The following is a 21519-nucleotide window of genomic DNA, read 5'->3' as shown; positions in this document are numbered from 1 at the left end:
GAATAACTTGCATAATGATTTAAAGAATAGTGTGTGTGTGTGTGTGGGGGGGGGGAGAAAGACCTGAGATAGCATTAATGGCCTGCTGCTGTAACAGAAGGTGTAAAATTACATGTGTAGCTAAGTTGGCAACAGGTGCAAGTTGAGACTGAGACTTTAAGGGAGGGGGAATGTTTTGGGGTTGTAGAGTGGGGGGGTAGGGCTCCTTTAACAGCCTCTGCTTTCGTGAGGCAGGGGTGGGACGAGTGAGAGAGGGAATAAAAGGCTTGCGCATCATTTCCTAATAAGGAAGTAACAGGTCGCCCCTGGGCTCACGCTATGCCAGTTACAAGCTCTTCTCCATATATGGCGATGACTCCTCTCCCGACGCTGTCATTGGCTGCCCCGCTCCCTAAAATCCAGGGTCGAAATTAAAAACTTTTCCAAACTCGGCGAATGCTTGCCCCCCACCGCCCCATCCTCCCCACCGCCACCGGCGCAAGGTCGCAGGGTTTACTTCGGAAATTAGCGGACAATTTGAGGCCCGTTCGGATCAATGCACTGCGCTGAATGCTGGGAGTTATAGTCAGCGACGCCTAAATCGGCATTTTTAACTCCTGTTTTCACCTCCCCAGAGTACCGACGCCGTGATAAGCTTCCCTTTTATTATCCGACACCCCCTCCCTTCCTCAAAGCAGCCCGAAAACCGCCGAGCGCCATCTTCTAACTTGGTTCCCCCCCTCCTCCTCGTCAGGGCGAGCCACGGAACTCGCTTTCCCAGAAGGCACCGAAGCCCGCCCGCCACCCGGGCCCCTGAGACGGGACGCGCACTGCGCTCTGGGAATTGTAGTCCGATCACTTTAACCACCCCCCCGCCGCCCTTTTTTCCACAGTAGGGGGCATCTCCAAAATAAAGGGAGCCGGTGATATTTATCCCCCCCACCCCTCCGCGCTCCGAGGATTAGGGGACGCAGGCATTCTTCTCCGTCGGAGATTATAGACCTAACCCCCGCCCCCGGGGGTGGGTTGATGCGCGCGCATCCGCCCTCCCTCTTTCGCCTGACTGGGAGGGGGGAAAAGGCGGGGACTGACTGTCGCCCGGTCTTCTCAGTGCGAGAACAGCGCGCAGTTTCCTGTCGTCGGAAGGACTCTTGCCGAGTGGAGCTGCGGGCTATAGCGGGCGGCTTTATCTACGGTCGGAAGGGATTCTTCTTTTTTCTTTCTCTCTCTCTCCCCTTTATCTTCCCGAGCCCCCCCGCCCACAGAGAAGTCGACAACATGGTGAGTATATATGGCGCTATTTATCCTTTTTTTTAAACTCCTGTCTCTGAGGTAAAAATAAGACGGGGTGGGGGGAAGAAAGAAAACCCGTTGTGTAAAATGGCGTCGGCGGGGCTCTGAGGGTTTCGTTGCCGCAGGCGGAATGATCCCATGACGCGAGGCCGGGTGTTCCGCCGCGCGGGGCGGTTAATGGGACGCGAGAACCGGCGCGGATGTGTTTTTTTTTGAGGGGTGGTGGTGGGGGGGGGGAGAGCGCGCAGGGGCGAAGGAGGGAAACCCCGCGCGGGTGCGCGGGCCGCGCTTCTCTTTTCCCCACCTCACGATTGCGCGCGTTGGTCGCCACCGGCCTCCCATCCCCCACGCAGATTCCGGCGCAAGCGCACGACCGAGTCCGCGAGCCGGCGCCGGTCGCGCGGGCCCTCGAGTCAGAGAGAGATGGGGGGGAAAAAAATTGTTTCACGACGCTCCCCACCCACGCCCCGATTTTGTGTCGGTCGGCCGCGAGAATTAAAAAAAAATGCTCTCTCTCAATTTCTAAATTTTCCCTTCCTCAGTCGATTTTTTTCTCTGCTTGAGTTCGACGGCCCCACCCTTCTTTTCTCACCTCCAGCTCGTTATTTCTTTCAGAAGGAGAGCCTATTTTCCCCTTTGTCCGGGATCCATTATCTCGCAGAGAGAGAGAGAAAAGCCCGCGCTCCATTTTGCCGGGGTCTGACCCGAAAAAAAGTCTTCGGATTTCTTCCCATCTTCTGACTTTTTTTTGCATTGCATTTTTTCTTGAGGTTTTGCAACTCATGATTCGAAGAGGGTGCAGCCGCTGGTCACTTGCCAGAGGGCCCAAGGCGGTCAATTTTCATGACGCTGTTTGCTAAATGTATGATTAAGACCGTAGCAATTTAATTTTTTTTTTGAAGCATTAACTCTTCCACGTGTAAACTGCGGGCCACTAGTCCCACCCCAAACCTCTTGCCATCTGATTTATGAATTGAATTAGCCTCATCCCCTTTCCTCCTCTTTGGGCCAAATGGCCTAAATCTGCTCTTATGTCTTAAGAACTTCATAAATTTCCAAAGTTTCAAAGATTTATTGAGGGGAAAAGTGGATGGCCCCCTTAATTCAAAAACAAAATTTCCTGTTCAGTATGAATCTGCATTTGTCTTGGTTATCCACTGAGGAACATTTCCAAAGATTTTTTTATAAGCTACAGTCAGGGGGGGAATACATTAGGTTCACTTTGTAAATGGGCACCTATTTTTGAACAATGAGTTGCTACTGTACGAGGAAATTGGCTTCCCCATTCATCCTGTCAGGATCATTCACAATTTTTAAAAAATGTTAACTGATATTTCCTCCCATTTGGGCTGTTGCCCAGCCTGCCCGCCCTTTCAGTTGTGAAGCTCACCCTGTCCTGGTTAAAGCCTTGTAAACCTTCTACCACCGGATTAGTTCCCTAACCTAAGACGACCACTATTGGGAGTTCAACAGATGTGGTCTTGCCTGTTGTCTTTCCCTGTCAGAAAATTACTATATCCAGAAACAATAATAACTTGGCCTTACTTTCCCTAACACAATCAAGAGAGAGTCTGCAGATGCTGGAAATCAAAGTAATACGTAAAGCAGTAATGCTATTTTTGTCAAGATGGTTGTTTAAATAAATATTCAGTCCTGATGAAGGGTCTTGGCCTGAAGTGTTGACTTTAATCTTTTCTATAGATTCTGCCTGGCCTGCTGATTTCCTCCAGTGTTTCCTACCCACTTCTAATTTGAAACTGGCTAGATTCATGTTTTCTGTCTCCCTTCTTGAATAAAAGAATTTCTCTTTTTTGCATTCCAATCTAAGGAACCTTAAATTTGTGACGCAGTTTGATTCGCTTGCCCACCAGCAGCTGTACCCTCTGCAAATAATAAAGTGTAACGATTCACAACCTCAAACAATGCAATTAGAGAAGCCTGAAGTTCTTAGTACTTGCTACTCCCTGAGTTCCCCTCCTTCCCGCAATTTTTAATTCCTGAGTTGTGGCTTTTCTGTGCCTGTTCAATTTAATTGACCTTGTTCTCCATTAATTCCTGTAGATGCTATGTGCACTTTAATCTTTCAAAAAGTACAAAGCGGGGTTTGTGTTTATAAAAAATTAATTGTATGTTTAAGTCTTAAACTTTTTCTGTTAACAGCAGTTTTTACTAATTACTAGAATGTACCGGATCTAAAGGTCCCAGAAAGTGTCCCCCATTCCCTTTCGCTTGACTTGAAAGATTATTTGTCCGATGCGCGCCAAACTGCCGCTTGCATCAGTGTAGTCTAGGGATTGTACTGGGGGCAGCCCACAAGTGCTTCCGGAGCCAACATAACATTCACTGCTCACTGACCCGTGAGACTATGCATTGGTTAGAGGAAACCCAAAGGGTCACGGGGAGGACTGTACATACCATCATGACAAGGTTCAGGAACGGTTATGGCCCCTCGACTATCAGGCTCTTGAACCGAAGGGGATAACTTCACTTCCTCAATGCTGAGCCAATTTCATGACCCCGGGCTCTATAGTTTGTGACCCAGAGGTGTTTTTTCTGTTTGTAAAGTTTGTTGTCTTTGCACTTTGGCTGTCAGTTTTTTCATTACTTACATCAGTGTTTCTTTATATTTTCTGTAAATGCTCACAAGAAAATGAATTGGGGTAGTATATGGTGTCATGTATGTGCTTTGATAATTTTACTTCAAACTTTTTCAAACTCCTAACAAACTGGGAATTAAATTCTGATCGCTGACTCTAAAATGCTATGCTAACTGCAAAGCTAAGGTAACGCCCCCAACTTGGCTGTTTTCCTTATAAAACAGGCATGTTTTGAACTGTTCTTTTCTGAGTATGTCTGAAATTCAGTTGTTAACGTTTGCAGCTAATATTAAACCAATCATTAATATTAACTATTCAATCCACTGGTGTCGTATAATATCAGGTTAAGAATAGCCTGTTCCCTAAGTGTGTGGTGAATATGTTAATCTTTTAATTATTAAAAGAACTATGAATATGTAAATATTGTGGGCAATTTGGAGGGAGGAGGAAATAGAGAAATGGATTACTTCAGAGTCTTACCAGTGGAATTTTTGAAAATCCCTTTAGGAAATGTACCATTAATTGTAACGTGATGCCAAGTGTAGCTCCCACTTTAGCCAGAGGAATTTGTGAAAATCATTGCCATAGATGGCTGTGGAGACTTAAGTCATTGGCTATATTTGAAGCAGAGGTTGGTAGGTTCTCGATTAGTCAGGGTGTCAAAGGTTACGGGGAGAAGGCAGGAGAATGGGATTGAGGGGGAAAATGAATCAGCTGTGATCGAATGGGAGTGCAGACTTGATGGGCTGAATGGCCCAGCTGTGTTATGCTCTTATAATGGAGTTAGTTTGATGGTCACTACACACCCTGGAGCACAGTTAGAGTGGATGCATGGAGGATCTTTCCTGTGACTAGAGGGCACAGCCTCAGAATACAAGGGTTGTACCTTTGGAAAAGAGATGAGGACTTTCTTTAGCTAGACAGCGTTACGTCTGTGGAATTCATTGCTATATTCGGCTGTGGAGGCCGAGTTTCTGGGTATATTTAAAGTGGAGGTAAATAGATTCTTGATTAGGGCTTCAAAGGTTACGGGGAGAATAGGGTTGAGAGGGAAAATGAATGAGTTGTGATGGAATGGCAGAGCAGACTCGATGGGCAACACACACAAAATGTTGGAGGAACTCAGCAGGTCAGGCAGCATCCATGGAGAGGAAGAAAGTTGACGTTTTGGGCCAGGGCCCTTCAATCGGACGTTAATTTAGTCAAAAAGCGTGAAAGTAGATGATGTGTGACCTAAAACTTTTCAGGTCGAGTCTTTTTATTCTTTGGTAATGTTGGTCACAATCATGACAGTTGGTATAGTGATGGGTCAGCCAGGAGTTGACCGACGGGCTGACAGAGTGTCATGATGGTGGGGCCCATTGGTGGTACTGGGACAGGAGGAAGGGATAATACTGGGACGTGTTCCACCTGGGGGTTTGAAATAAGTAGGTTAGAGCATTACAGTAGAGGGGCTTTGTTCCTCACTTGTCAGTCTCCTCTCTACTCTCCTTTCCACATCCTTTCTATAATGAGCTGACCTTTTAAACTACACTCTTGTGTTCCTTCCCATCATTTAAGTGCCTATATGAGAGTTTCTTAAATACTATTTGTCTAATGTATCTGTCACCGCCCCTGGCAGGGCATTCCAAGTACCTGCTTCTCTCTTTTTAAAAAAAAAACAACTTGCTTCTAACATTTCCATACTTTAAAATTATGCTCCCTGGTATTAACCATCTGGAACATGTCTCACTATCCACTATCAGAGCCTGTTGTACACCCCTATCAGGTCACCTCATTCTCATTCGCTCCAAAGAGAAAAGCCCGGGCTCACTCGCTGTTTCCTTATAAGGCGTGCTCTCTAATCCAGGCAGCGTCCTGGTAAGTCTCCTCTGCACCCTGTCTAAAGCCTCCACGTCCTTCCTATAATGAGATGACCAGAAATGAAGGCAATACTTAAAAGTGTGGTCTAAACGGTTTTGCAGGATAAACCTTCAGCATTACCCTGCGTCCCTTGAATTCAGTGCCCTGGCTAACGAAGGCCAACACACCATAGGCCGCCTTAACCACCCTATCAGCTTGTGTGGCAACTGTGGGTTCTATGGACCTGGGCCCTGAGATCCCTCTGTTCCTCCATATGGCTACTGGCAAGAAGATACAAGTGGAGGGGATGTGGGGAGGGGTGAAAACAAAGCAGCAAGATGCAGAATTATGGAAGGACTGAGCAGGTTGTCAGTGACCAAGGATGGTGCTGGTTTTGGGTAAAGACCTCACAGGAGGTAGAAGGGGCATAGAATCAGAACTGGGGTAGATGCCCATGGAGTCTGCTCTGCCATTGCATCAGGGCTGATTTATTGTCCCTCTCAAACCCCATAACCTTTGATGCCCTGACTAACCTGGAACCTATCATCTCCTGCTTTAAATGTACCAATGGCTTTTTGATGAGATCCCCACCCTCCCCAACCCCATCAAACACTCCCCCTAAACCCTTTCATTCCCAGAATCAGTCTCCTTTGGGCCCTCACCAATGCCAGCCCAGAGCTGGTCACATTACTCCCAAGTGCAGTCTGACTGATGCCTTTTAAAGCTTCAACTTATAAAGTCACATTGGGGCATTATAGATTAATTACCATTAATAATCTTTAAGAGTTTGGGATGGAATGTGTAGCGTTAATTTGTTTACATAACCTGGCATGCACCTATCCAAGTTTACCATCCAATTCCTAAGTAGGCAGTATTCTCTTCTAAGATAGGTGGTGAAAATAATGATAATCTCCAACACATCTTAAACTCACAGTCACACGTTTGCATCCCTTTGTATACATAAGGAATCTGATGTATTTTTCAAAGCACACGATATCCTTGCAATCTTCAAAAAAAATATTTCACAGTACTCTGATGTTTCATCAGATTTTGCAGTTCCTTAAACTCACAGAAACACCATTCACTTTGTTCCTCTTCTGTCGCTTGTCGCTGGCACTGGTTCAGCAGCGGGCTGTTCTGCGGTGTCCAGGAAGGATGTTTATTTTTACTTCTGAAGCTGGCTTGCCACCATTCAGGTCTCATCCAAACCTTGGAAGCTGCTTCACATTTCTCCCTTTGCTTTCTACGCTGAGAGTCTAGTTCAGTTGCAAATCTGGAGGATGACTGGAGTTTATTGTCATTCAACCATATGCACGTATACTGCCAAATGAAACAAAGTTCCTCTGAACCAAGGTACACAACGTATAAAGTCGTATATTCCAGAAGATTGACATCTAGTATAAGGTACATTAACGACACCAGTTTTAAAATGTAAGCAGTATAACGGTGCTGGTGTTTCACGTGATCAGACCCAGGTGATGGCAGGGAGTTCAGTAGTTTCATGGCCGGGGGGGGAGATAAAGATGTTTCCCATCCTAACAGTCCTTGTCCTCGTGCTCTGGTACCTCCTGCCTTGTGGTAGGCGGCCAGAGGAATTGTTGGGTGGATGGGAAGCATCCTTGGCAATACTAAGTGTTCCTGTGATAGATATCCCAGATGGCTGGTGGAGAGACCCTGATGATCCACTCCTTGCAATCCTTTGTAGGGTTTGTGGTCTTGTCACGTGTTCCAGACATTGTCAAAAACTAGCTTTAAAAAAAAATTCAGAAATGTAGACTTGAGCAAGCATTTCCTGAGCCGAACTTCCTCATGTAACTTCTGTTCAACAAACTCCCATTCCAGGGTGGTGTAATAGCTGTAAGTGCCGTCGGTTTAACAGCACCAGTAATCGGAGTTCAATTCCCCCCCCCCCCACCTATAAGGAGTTTGTACATTGTCTCCTTGGCCACGTGGGTTTCCTCCCACATTCCAAAGATGTACAGGTAGGGTTAGCGAGTCGTAGTGAGTATGGCAACACATGCAGGCTGCCATTGTACTGCGTTGGTCCCTCCTGGCTAAAGAAATTCCTCTTCATCTCTGTTCTAAAGGAACATTCTTGTATTCTAAGGCTGTGCCCCCTGGCCCTAGACTCCCCCACTTCTGGAAATATACTCTCGACATTCACTCTCTCTGGACTTTACAATAGGCTTCAATGAAATCCCCACCTCCATTCTTCGATCCAGCAAGTACAAGGCCCAGAGACATGCGTTAATCCTTTCACTTCTAGCTTTAACATTTCTCAAGTGAGAATTACTCAAGTAATTTGTTTTCCACCATCCCTACGCTACACAACTTCTTCAAAATCTTAAATCCTTTCCAATTTTGCAATTCTATTCCTAAATAAAATTCCTCTCTTCTGAAATTTTACTCTTAACTACCAATGTCACTTACTCTGCCAATTTCTCTTTTCTTTCCTGGATCTTAACGACACGCATCTGTCTTGGCAACAGTGGCTCAGTCTTGCTAACCAGGACTTAAGATTCCTGACTGAATTTGTAACCATGCTTCCATTTTGTAAAATGTGCAGTTTGTGCTCACGTGCTCAAATCAAATCAGAGAGAGAGAGAGAATCTCATTGAAAACCCTGATGAAGGGTCTCAGTCTGAAGCATCAGCTATTCTTTTGCATAGATGCTGCCTGACCTCTTGAGTTCCTCCAGCATTTTGTCTGTTCCAGCCTAGATTTCCAGCATCTGCTGAATTTCTTAGCAATATTGAAAGGTTTAGGATGTAGTGTTCCATCAACGGGGGGAGTTTAGGACCAGTGGGCACAATCTCAGAATTGAGGGACGTCCCTTTAGAGCAGAGATGAGAAGGAATTTCTTCAGCCATAGGGTGGTGAATCTGGAATTTGTTGCCACAGATTGGGGTGGAGTCCATTGGGTATATTTAAAGCTGAGGATTTCCAGAATCTCTTGTGTTCATGATTTTCTGCAAAGTCTCTTTGGGGTTTGCCTATGCTGAAGAAGTTTTAAATCTTCTCTTTGACAGAAGATCAGTTGAGACTCTCTCTCATTGGTTCCTTCTGTAATCTCCGCTGCTCCCCCACTTCGCTTGACCTCCCCCCCCCACCTTATTCTAATATTTTCCCCTTTCCTTCCAGTCCTGATGAAAGGTCTCGGTCTGAAATGCTGCCTGATCTGCTGAGCTCCTCCGGCACTTTACGTGTGTTGCTCTGTATTTCCAGCATTCAGAGAGTCTTGCGATTTTGGTGCTGAGTTTAGATTGTATTGGAGCAGGGGAATCACATTGGAGGAACTCAGCAGGTCAGGCAGCATCTGTTAGAGGGGAATTTTGTTCCTGTTCTTCTCCCGCAGCTTGTGGGGCATCAGGTGGCAATCTTGCCATCTCTTTTGGCAGTTGTTTTTACGAGACCGAGTTGCTAACTCAGTGGCAACTCAGCATGGAAGTAAGGTGTGCAAGGAACTATCCAGATTTGAACCTAGGACCACTGGCCTTGGCCGGTTTATAGAGGGGATTAGAGTTGGATGACTCCGGGTCCAGACCCTTCATCATTACCGGAAAGGAAGGGCCAGAATAAGAGGGTGGGTTGAATGGGAAGGAGTTCAAACTAGAAGGTGATGGGCGAAGCCAGTTGGGTGAGGTGTGGGGGAGGAATTTGAGTAAGAAGCTGGGAGGTGATAGATGGAAGAGTTTACAGCTGAAGAAGAAGGAATTTGATAGGAACGTGGACCAAGAGAGAAAGGGAAGGAGTGGGGGGGACTAGAGAGAGGTGATGGGCAGGTGAGGAGAAGAGAAGGGGTGAGCGGGGAACTAGAATGGGGAATGGAAAAAGGCGGGGGGGGGAGAATTACCGGAAGTTGGAGAAACCAGTGTTCATGCCATCAGTATGAGATGTTGGTCCTCCAAACATGAGTGGCCTCATTGTGGCAGACATGACATGTTGGAATAGGGGCTGGAATTAAATGCATTGGCCACAGTGAAATTCTGTCTTGTAGACAGAGGGAAGGTGCAGTGGGTTTAGTCACTGAATCTGGCCTATTGGGTTTGTGTCTTGTTGTAGATGTCTTTGGAATGCTGGGCAAGTTGATGTGTGTTGAAAATGTCTTCAAATAATGAAGCAGTTATTAGTAATAGTTGACTTTTTCTCAGCAAGTTAAAATCGAACATCCATCCTTGAAGTGAGGAAATTTTTTGACCTAATATGGCTGTCTTGAGAGCTGTGTCACATGAGGTGTGGTTACAGTACAGTCACTCCAGCTATTTTAATCCAAACTCTCTTGTGCTCGATTCTTATTTCCCCTTTTAAAAGGTTTGGAGAAATGGAGATTGTATAAATGCATGTTTTAATGTTAATATGGTGAAAGTTGGGCTTTTGAAGTTGTATGAGACGGTGAGGCCAAATTTGGAGTACTGTGTACAGTTCTTGTCACCTAACTACAGGAAAGATGTCAATTACACTGAAAGAGTACAGAAGGTTTACAAGGCAGTTTCCAAGACGTGACCTGAGTTACAGAGAAAGGTTGAATAGGTTAGGGTCCTTCAGTCAACTTAAAATTATGCCCCCTGGTATCTGTCCTGGGGGAGAAATGTCTCTGGCTGCCCACTTGATCTATGTCTGTTATCAAATCACCTCTCATCCTCCTCTACTCCCAAGGAGAGAAACCCCAGCTGACTTAGCCCATCCTTGGTGGACTTGTCATTAAGGACTGCTTGGTGTTCGCACAGTAGACAGAAGCAGTCTGTGTTCAACCTCATGCCTTGTTTTTGGATTGTAAGAAAAGTTGCAGCTCTATTCAGAGCTTCTCCCTGCCAAATTTTTGTTTCATTAGTTGAGCAGGCCAGTGCTTGAATGCAGACACTGCTTGATTTGAACAGGACAAGAGAAGTGGATGCTGCAGGCAATACAAGTAACTGGGTCAGATTCCAGTCCCAGCATCAGCTTTCTGAGGGCATGCAGACACCACTCATTCTAACCAGAATGCACAGAGCCTCTGGTCTGATCATGAGTCTTGCATTAATTTTCACCTTCATAACTGACTGAAGATTGTTCATTACCATTCTTCAGTACACGAGCGTAAAGGAGAACAAAATGATTGTTACTCTGGATCCAATGCAGCATTTAAATAAAACACACAGCAACACCATTCGGCCCATCGAGTCTGCTCTGCCATTCCATCACAGCTGATTTTTTAACCCTCTCAGCCCCTTTTTTCTGTAACCTTTGATTCCTGACTATTGAGGATCTCATCATCATCTGACTTGCCCCCCACCACCACCACAACTATCTGGCAATGAATTCCACAGATTCGCCAACTGGCTGAAGAAATTCCTCCTCATCTCTGTTCTAAAGGGATGTCCCTCTATCCTGAGGCCGTATCCTCTGTTTCTGGGCTCACACTCTCCACGTTCGCTCTATCCAGGCCTTTCAGTATTGGATTAGGTTTCAACGAGATCCGCTCTCATTCTTCTAACTCCAGTGAGTGGTACCATGACCGTACAGACCGTACGATGTAGGAGCAAGCCTTACTGAGTCTGCTTGGCCATTCTGTCCTGACTGACTTCTTATCCCTCTGAACCTCGTTCTGCTGCCCATTCCCCCATAACCCTGCTGATCAAGAACCTAGTAATCTCTTCTCCAAATATACCCGCAGACATCAGTGGCAATGAATTTTGTGTATCTGTACTACATTGTTCGTATATGCAGGTTTATCCAGACCTGTGAACTCAAAAATCAGTTCACGTTTTTTAAAAAATCTTCCCACAGGCATCTGGTGTAAAAATCTGCGACTCTGTTGTTACCTGCTTCAACCACATGAAGGTGCGTAAGGTGTGCTCCAAAGAGGAGAGCATGAAGCGGAAGAAGGCGGTCCTGTTAAAGTTGAATGATTCGGAGGAGTTAGTAGTTCTAGATGAACAGAACGAGATTCTTGTTGGTGATGTTGTGGAAGGCTCAGTAAAAGACCCGTTCCACAAATTTATAAGTATGCTTCCCAAGGATCGCTGCTGTTATGCTCTCTTTGATGTGTCCTTCGAGACGAATGAGTCCAAGAAGGAGGAGCTGGTCTTAATTCATTGGTAAGTTTTTAATTTATTGCTCGTTACGTGAGAACGCAAGTCGGGTGTGTAAATGGCCAGCCCATTTCTCGTTTTTCCATTGAATCCCTGAATTCTGTAGTGTTTAGACAAATTTATTTGTTACCTGTTGTTTCCCCATTTTGGGCTGGCTGCGCTTTGTTCTACGTAGAAGAGTACAGCACAGAAGCAGGCCCTTTGGCCCACAATGTTGTGCCAAACTAGCCGAAAGTCAACAAAAAACACCCGATAACTAACACAATATCCACGTCCCTCCATCTTCCTCACGTTCATGTGTCTACCTGAACGTCTCTTAAAAGCCTGTAGTGTGTTTGTCTCTACCACCACACCAGGCCGTGCATTCCAGGCATCCACTGCTCTGAGTTGGGGGGAAAGACCTTGCCATTCGCATCCCCTTTGAACCAACCCCCTCTCACCTTCAATGTATGCCCTCTGGTATTAGACATTTCTGTCTGGGGAAACAGATACGCCCTGTCTACTCTGTGTCTCTTATAATCTTTTAAACCTCTATCAGATCTCCCCCAGCCTCCGATGCTCCAGAGATAACAACCCACGTTTACTCAGCCTCTCGTGATAGCTCATGCTCTCTAATCCAGGCAACATCCTGGTGAACCTCTTCTGCACTCTCTCCGAAGCCTGAACATCCTTTGTATTGGGGGGGGGGGGCAGCTGGAACTCCAGACGTAGCTTAACCAGAGTTCTGTGAAGTTACAAATGCAAGTGCTCGTCTCTTAACCCCCCCACCCCCAAAATCTGCCTCATGTGGTCTTTCCATCTGCATTGCTGTGTAACATGACGTCTATAGTCTAAACTTAATCAAGTATGTGTAAGTTACCATTTACCATCTTAGGATTTCTTGCAGCCAAAACCTGATAACAGAATGTATGACGGGTGGGGAGCAAGCATAAACGATGTACGTAAACGCTATTGTGTACAGCGGATTCCGGTTAATTAGGACACATCAGCACCAGTACATTTTGGCTCAGTAAGCCCCAACTACCCAAAATTTCATGGAAATAGTTTAATAAAAAGACAAACTGCCATTTAATGGAGTAATAATTTTATTTATTGAAATACGGCACGGAATAGGCCCAATTTGCATTTACAATGACCAGTTAGCCTATCAACCGGTACGTCTTTGGACTGTGGGTGGAAACCGGAGCACCCGGAGGAAACCTACACGGTCACAGGGAGAACGTACAAACCATTAAGCTTTTTATTAGTTGCTAATAGTTATCGACAAGAGGAATTCATCTAGTGTTCTTTTTATTGAACAATAAATAACTGCGAACATTTTATTGGCTAGTGTCAAATCTATTTGTGGCATTTCAGCAAGGGTCTGAAATTTAAAAAAAAATTATTACAGATCACTTGAATTGGCGTCCATTCTCCCAAATGGATAACATAACGCAAGAACGTGCCACTGATGCTATTTTAAAAACTAGTCACTAAGCACAGTGTAGCATCAGATGCCACACAAGTGCACATGATGATTTAGAAACTGTTGGGCAGTAGTCTCCGTTCCCAATCAAGTGGCATAGGGTCCCAGACGAACTGGAGCAATCCTGGCTGTTCTCGATTGGTGGTAATTCTTTAACTTTAGCCTGTTAAGCCGCTGGCGTTTAGGACAGCAATGCAGATCCTCCATCTCTGCATAGAAGCATTCTTCATTGCTGTTTCTGTGACCGTTTTTTGTTTGAGCAGTCAGGGTTGTTTTGCTCTTCAGAGTTGTCCCAATCCACTGTACATCCTGAGATTTCTTGCAGTCAGAACCGGAAAAGTAGAGAAGTACAACAGAATCTATGAAAAATCATACATAAAGATTGACAAACAGCCAGTGTGCAAAAGATAACGGGGAGTGCAAATGAAAAAAGCTGATGTGGTATTGGTGTGGTGAGTGAGATTATCTCTTGCTGACTCAGGGCCCTGAAGGTTGGAGAGTATCATTGGAGATGCTAGGAACTACACCTACTGAGATCTGGAGGGACATTTAATCTTCTGGAGGAAATTAGCTTGTGCAGTTAACTTTAATGGGGGGGGGCAGGTGGAATTGACGTTTCTTTCCTTTCCCCTCTAGATGCCGCTCGACCTGTTCCTCTAGTGGGGATTTTTTCTTTAACATCTTGGTCACAGGATGAGAATCTCTGTCACTGGCCACTTTAGGTATTGTGTAGAGGCGTGGGACGTGGTGTGGTCGTGGAGGTTCGACATGTGCATTCGGAGTTGCTGTTCTGCACGCCACTGTAGTGACACATGGTTACTTGAGTTATTGTTGCCTTCCTGTCTGGCTATTCTCTGACCTCTCTCATTATCGAGGTGTGCCCCCACCCCCCACAGAATCCATTTTTTGTTTCTCGCACCATTCCTTGTATCTAGAATTCGTTGTGCATGAAAATTCCAGGACATCAGCAGCATCTGAGATACTCAAACCACCCTGTCTGGCGCCAACCATCATTCCTCAGACAAAAACTCAGGTTACTTTTCTTGCCCGTTTCTGATGTTTGGTCTGAACTACAGCTGAACCTCTTGACCATGTCTGCATGCTTTAACGCACTGAGTGGCTGCCACATGATTGGCTGATTAGATATTTGCATTAACAAGTGGGTGTACCTAGTAGATTAGGCACTGATTGTCTGTTGCACAGAAACAGTTCTATAGCACCGAATAAGATATAGGAACAGAACCGGGCTATTTGGCCCATCAAATATACTCCACCATTCCATCGTGGCTGACTTATTATCCCTCTCAATCCCATTCTCCTGCCATCTCCCCAAAATGCCCTCACTAATCAAGAACCTACCAATCTCCAGTTTAAATATCCCCAATGACTAGGCCTCCACAGCCGTCTGTTGCAATGAATTCCACAGATTCGCCACCCTCTGGCTAAAGAAATTCCTCCTCATCTCTGTTCTAAAGGGACATCCCTCTATTCTGGGGCAGTGCTGTCTGGTCCTAAACTCCCCTGCTATTCAAAACATCCTCTCTATTCAACGAGGATTCCCTCCTCCAATCTTCTAAACTCTAGCAAAACTCCAGGGGCAGGGCCATTGAATGCTTCTCATATGTTAACCCTTTCATTCCTGGCTTCATTCTCAGGAAATACACTCTGGATCCTCTCCAGCGCCAGCACATAAGGGGCCCAGAACCTCTCAGTTCTCCCAAGTATAGCTTTTATACTTAGATTCATAATGTAATGAGAAGGGATTCTGCCAATCTGAGATTTTCTGTGTGCAGTCTGGACAAAGGTTGGAGTGTTGGGAGGGGAGTTCCAAGCTCCATTGTTATTTGTTTGGCCAGTGATGAAGGAAGAGAGTTTGCGTTTTTCAAGTTGGGGTGGCGCTTGCCTCTTCAGGAACTGGCAGGGGTTGCATTTTCTGCATGCAGGTTGTGCGTTTGTCGTGCGTTGTGGACAGACCCTTGAAGACTAACTGCAAGCCCTGTGCACTGAAAGTGCTGCTCGGTGTGCATCTGGCGGGCTGTTTTTATTTGTCTTGAGTGGAGTTGGCCCTTCTCGTTGGAGTCGTTTGCATGAGCATGCTTCATAGTCGGGAGAGTACTACAGCACAGAAACTGGCCCTTCAGCCCATTTAATCCATGCTGAACTATTAACCTGCCTGGACCCATCGACCCACACCCAGACCACAGCACTCCATACCCCTCCCATCCATGTACCTATCTAAACTTGTCAGATGTTGAAATCAAACCTGCACTTCCACTGACTGCTCGTTCCACCCTCTGAGTGAAGAGGTTGCCCCTATGTTCCCCTCAAACATTTCACCTTTAATCTATACCCTCTAGTTTTTCTCTCACCCAACCTCGGTGGAAAAGGCCTGTTTGCATTTACCCTGTCTATACCCCACATAATTTTGTATGCCTCTTCTCCTGTGCTCCAGGGAATAGTGTCCTGACCTATTCAATCATATCCTATAATTTGGGTCCTCGACTCACGGCAAACATGCTATTAATTTTTTCTGTACTTTTTCAATCTTACTGATAAGCAGTTCTCTGTGTTTGGTGAACTGGGTTGGTTCAAGCAACCGTCGGGGCTGTAGCTGCCCTTGGTCAGGGACGGGGCTACGCTGACCCTCAGGTCTTCATCATTACAGCTGCGATTGTCGCCTGGCTCTTTGAACTTCACTTGTCCGCTGGCTTCTTGCAGGGAGAGTTGGGTTAGCTGAAGATCCCTGACAGTTCACATCGCCTTCAGGATGCCCCGTTTTCAATTCCGCTGGCATTCTTGGAATGGTTTTTTTTGGCGGGGGGTGAAGGTTCATTAAGGTAGAATGAGGATAATGTGCCTCATGCAAGCAGCTTCACCAGGGCACTTCCTCTGGGCAGGGGCGAATATTGTTGGTGGAATCAGTCCCTCAACTTCGAAGGATCAGTGGATGTGGAGCCCTCGTTCCTCCACATTTTTCTCTGGGTTGAACTCAGCCTGCCACTTCTCAGCCCAGCTCTGCATCCTGTCAATATCTTGTTGTAACCTTACACACCCTTCGGCAATCATTGCCCATAACTTTGTATCGCTTACAAATTTATTAACCCACTCTTCCCCTTCCTCATTGGGGTCATTTGTAAGAAATGACAAAGACAAGGATCCCAGGACAGATCTGCACGGAACATTGCTGGTCCCTGACATCCCGGCAGAATGTGCCCTATCTACAAATGCCCTCTGTTTTCCATGGGCAAACTGGCTCTGAATCACGCAGCCAAGTTTCCCTGCTTCCTATGCCTCCTAACTTAGACTTTCAGAAAGAGCCTACTATAGGAAATGGTCAAATGCCTCACTAAAATCCATATCTACCACTCTGCCTTCATCAACGTGCTTTGTCATATCCTCAAAGAATTGCCCCTTCAGTTGCCTTGTCCAGTACTGGAATATGGAAGAGAGTGTGTTTGAATTTGGTTCTAACTTTGTCTCTGAGCAGATGTTATCCCGTTCTCCAACCGAATTGTGGAGTAAGCCTTTGGGGTGTGCTGCATAGTTGAAGGGAAGGTCTTATCTGTCACCAGCAAGACACTGAAACTGGTGGTGATGTAGAAGTCAATTCATCGTGACAAGCAGCCATCCTTCTGGAGACCCTCTCAGCCGAGTCTCTCAAACACAAAGTCTGTCGCACTGGGGCATCAGTCATGGCAGCGTAGTGGTTAGCACAACACTTCATAGCACAGGTAACCCAGGTTCTATTCCCGTTGTTGCCTGAAAGAAGTTTGCACGTTCTCCCCATGATTGTGTGGGTTTCCTCTGGGTGCTTCTGGTTTCCACCCTCAGTCCAAAGGCATACCAGTTGGTGGGTTAATTGGTCATTGTAAATTGTTCTGTGATTAGGCTAGGGTTAAATTGGGGGATTGCTGGGTGGCGCGTCTCAGGAAGGGTCTATTCCACGCTCTTATGTCAATTAATAAATGTTCATATCAGTAAGATCAAAGCTACCAACAAGGCGGGTGGATAGTTACAATGACATTGTTCCTTCCGGTGTTTAAGGCTGACAGTTTTTCTTTTGAATTACATATCTACTGCGGCAACCACCGTTGAATGTTCAAACGCCTTTGCTGGGACAAAGTAATTCACACAGATGGTCTACAAACTTCTGAGGACAGAGAGCCAGATGCCCAAGATTAGTATTGTGGGAGCTGACTCCCAGCTATTGATAGATCAGATATTTGGTAATATCAGTCTGGTTTGCAAGGTGGTTTACAAGGTGCAAAAGATTTAAGCTCATTGTTTATTTTCCTGGTCTGATGCAGTCCAATTAACGTGTAACATCTGGCTTATGCATGAAGTTGCCTCATGGTCACCCCACTTTGTAAATTGTGTGTCTTGCCAGACAGCCCCATGCTGTGGACCAGCCAGTGCTGTACAGATACTATCGTTTATTTCCAAATGTGTTCTTTTAACTTCAAACTAATTACTGGTTGTGATTTGCATTAAGAACTGAAGACTGCTTGCCTGAATTAATATTTGATATATCCACCTAATTCCACAGCTCCTTAGCAATCCCTGATTGATTTCCTCTGGTTTTTATCTATTTTATCCCATCAGGAATCCAGACAGTGCGCCCGTCAAGGATAAGATGCTGTATGCCAGCAGCAAAGATGCACTGAAGAAGAAGTTTGTGGGTAAGGTGATATTTCTTCTGCCCCATCTTGTTTGCTCAGGGCATTCCCATTTCCCCACCACCCCATCTGTACAAGGGGCAGTTTTTGACAGTGGGTTAACCTCACAGCCGACTGTCGCAATCAGGTTTATTGTCGTAGTGATAGCAGTTGAGTGCGATACATAAAAATAACTATCTCTGATCTGGGCAGCCCAGCGAGAAGATGCATCACGAGGTTACTGAAACATACGGTGGAATGTGTCAACGACCAGTGCTGCTGTCAGGATGAGCTGGGGGCAGCCCACAAGTCACCATACAGCACCAACATCACCTATGCACCAAGTCTGCTTACACTTAGCCTCTCTATATACCCCTCATAGTTTTGTATACCTCTGTCAAATCTCCCCTCGCTGTCCTCTGCTCCGGAGAATAAAACCCTAATCCAGATCCTCAAGTCCTGGCAACGTCCTTGTAAGTTTTTTCTGCACTTTTGATCTTTTTCTTCCTTTGCTCTAGGTAGGTGACCACAATTCTCCAAACTTGGCCTCACTAGCATCAATTCATCACAATTCCTGTACTCTTGTCACATTGTTCTAAACACAGCAGGTCAGGCAGTATCTATGGAGGGAAATAAACCTGGGACACACACTTTCTCCACCCCCCCCCCTTTCCCTCGCAGTATACACACGGATAGTCCTCCAACCTTAGGCCTCTGGGGCTTCCTGTCTCCAGGCATCGTCCATCAGACACTGGGGAGGGGCAGAGCCTTTAAGTTAGCTTCAGCCCTCGCGTGGCTTCAGTGTGAGCTTGGCCTGAAAATGCAGTTACTAATAGCAAAATGACCGGCCAGTGGTGGTAGTGACTTCTGCACCAGACTTCGAAGTGAATCGTTCTGGGTTTGAATCCGGCTGGCTCCTTGCATGCTTTCCATCCGTGCTGAGTTGAGCGTCGAGCCAGAAACTGGGTCTCATTTTGGGGGAAAAAAGAGACAAAATGTGAGAGAAACAGTAAGGTGGCTGTCTGAGGTGCCACGAGGCATCCAACAGCAAATAGGCAGAGTAGACTTGAGCTGTGGTGAGCATCGGGTGGGGACAGCTCATGGGCAAGATGTTGGGTTACAGATGCCTGCGTGGGGTCAGAGCACTATGGCATAGCTGAGGAAACATCTGCTCGGAAGTCAGAAGTTGGCTGCTTTAGTAAACTACTGATCAATCTTGGTAGGAAGTATCGAGCGCACTACAACACAGACAGACCCTTCAGCCCATCAATCTACAACTGGACTATGGCCTTACATGCCATTCCCATCCATGTAGTTACCCAGACCTCCGCTATATTGAACCCGCATTCCATTGGAAGTGCTCGCACCACCCTCGGAGGGAAGTTTCACCTTTCACCTCTAGTTCTAGTCTCTTCCAACCTCCGTGGAAAAAGCCTGCTTGCATTTACCCCTCATAGCGTTCAGTGCCTCTGTCACATCTCCCTCACTCTCCTATGCTCCAGGCAGTCCAGTCCCAATTCATATTCTCAAGTCACAGCAACATCCTCGTAAGTCTTTTTTTCCTCTGCACTCTATTTAGATCTTTCCTGTAGGTGGGTGACCACAATTCTCCAAATTTGGCCTCACCTGAGCTCAGCAGGTCAGGCAGCATCTGTGGAGGGGAATAAACGTTTCCAAGTTTTGGGCCGAGACCCGTCATCAAGACTGGAAAAGCAGGTGTCAGAATAGGAAGGCAGGGGAGGGCTGAAGTATAACTTTGAGTCCACATGAAAGGGAGGTGATGGGTGGAAGAAGAATATGACGGGAGAGGAGAATGAAGCATGGGAAAAAGAGGAGGTGAAGAGGAATGAGGGGAGCCAGTGTGGGGAATGGAAAGGGATAGACAGGGAGAAGGGAAGTTAGAGAAATCGATGCTGCCAGGCTGGAATATGAGGTCCTGCACCTCCAGCTTCAGTGTGGCCTTGTGAGTATATGTGTGTGCTCTCTCAAGTTTTGACCTGACTGAACTTGTCTGTTTGATTTGCAGGCATTAAACATGATTGGCAGTTTGGAGACATGGATGAGATTATAGATGTTAACACATGGGCCGAAAAGTTGGGACCTAGCGTGATGTCTGTGGAGTCTCGTAAAGTTGTAATGCCCATGCAGCAAACTGTTAAATGTCATTAGAGTCTTGTCCTGTTTTTTTTTGGGCCTACTAAATACCTTCAGTTTGTATACATGTCTTTGACTTCCTATCTGCTTGCTTAACCCTCCTATTTGTGATTGGGACCAGTTATTTAAAGGACGCCTGTACCAGTGCAGTGGGACCTTCTGTGGGTGGAAATTTGCTGCCAAATTCCTTAGCGTGTCCAGGCCTGGAACAATGCGGAACAAATTGCGACAAAAGGGCGGGGGGGTGATCAGTGTGCGTTGAATTTATTGGGGGGTAAAAAAAACCTTGATGTCCTAATCCTATTCCCAGACCATTCTTCTAAGATGGTGGGTTGTTGCTCGGGCAGTAATCGGGATTTCTGTTGACATCGGGCAACCTTCGGTTAGTTGGGGGTGGGGGGGGGGTTGCTGGATGATTTTTTAGATCCTTGTAATCAACGTTTAACAATTCTGAGTGTCTGCAACTCTCGTTAGAACTCTTAATGCAGATCAATGTGTAATTGATGTTTTGTAAGCGTTCCTAATATTTTAACAAGATTTGACAGTCGGTGGTCAAACATTGTAATCATTCTGCATGTATACTGTGATCAAATTTTCATTGCTTGCGGGGAGGGGGGGCCATGGAAAGGGGCTGCCCGCCAGTTCAAAGGAGGGCATGAATCAGTGTCTTGTGAAATGTTGATAGATTGGAAAATGAACCCCTGACCTACTAATTTGGAAATAGCACCATTAACATCTAAATAAAATTACCGTCAGTATTTTGTGTCTCTGTTCTTTTGATTTCTGAGCTCAATACGCCGATCACAAAGATTGGGGTGAAGGGTTGCAAGCACAGCCAACTCGTAGAAATTTCCAGAATCAGGTTTATTATCACTGACTTTCAGTGGCCTCTCTGTTAGGGTCATTGGTACACCTCGTTGAAGTGTAAAAGAGGGGCTGAGTGTGTATATCAGACCGCTGAGCAACAGTACTGGAGAGGTAGTAATGGGGGACAAGGAAATAGATGGCAGGCAAGCTGAATACATATTTTGCACCAGTCTTCACTGGAAGGTACTAGCAGTAATGCGCAAGTTCCAGGAGTCGTGAAGTGTGCAAAGTTACCATAAACTAGAGAGAAGGTTCTCAGGAAACTGGAAGGTCTGAAGGTAGAGAGGTCACCCGGACCAGATGGGCTACACCCCAGGGTTCTGAAAGAGGTGGCTGAGGAAATAGTGGAGGCATTAGTAATGTTCTTTCAAGAATCACAGGAATCTGGAAGACCTGAAAATTGCTAATGTCACTCCACTCTTCAAGGGAGAGAGAATAGGCCAGTTAGTCTGATCTTGGTGGTTGGGTAGATGTTGGGAGTTAATATTAAGGATGAGGTCTTGGGGTACTGGAAGGCACATAATTAAATAGGATGTAGTCAGCATGGCTTCCTCAAGAGAAAATCTTGCCTGACAAATTTGTTGGAATTCTTTGAA

The 21519-nt window shown here is 45.9% G+C and overlaps 1 protein-coding gene across 1 annotated transcript; it reads left to right on the top strand.

Moving 5' to 3' along the window:
- Nucleotides 1-993: 993 nt before the first annotated feature.
- On the top strand, nucleotides 994-20814 carry LOC134339752 (cofilin-2-like). Its single transcript, XM_063036508.1, has 4 exons — nucleotides 994-1260; nucleotides 11478-11788; nucleotides 17850-17926; nucleotides 19929-20814. Exons 1-4 carry the CDS (start codon nucleotides 1009-1011, stop codon nucleotides 20069-20071), a joined length of 783 nt encoding a protein of 260 aa, XP_062892578.1. The 5' UTR covers nucleotides 994-1008; the 3' UTR covers nucleotides 20072-20814.
- The last annotated feature ends 705 nt before the right edge of the window (nucleotides 20815-21519 follow it).

Source organism: Mobula hypostoma, chromosome 30 (genome assembly GCF_963921235.1).
Source record: "Mobula hypostoma chromosome 30, sMobHyp1.1, whole genome shotgun sequence".
Lineage (NCBI taxonomy): Eukaryota > Metazoa > Chordata > Chondrichthyes > Myliobatiformes > Myliobatidae > Mobula > Mobula hypostoma.
Note: the sequence above shows the minus strand (reverse complement) of the source record. Positions and strands in the feature narration are given on the sequence as shown.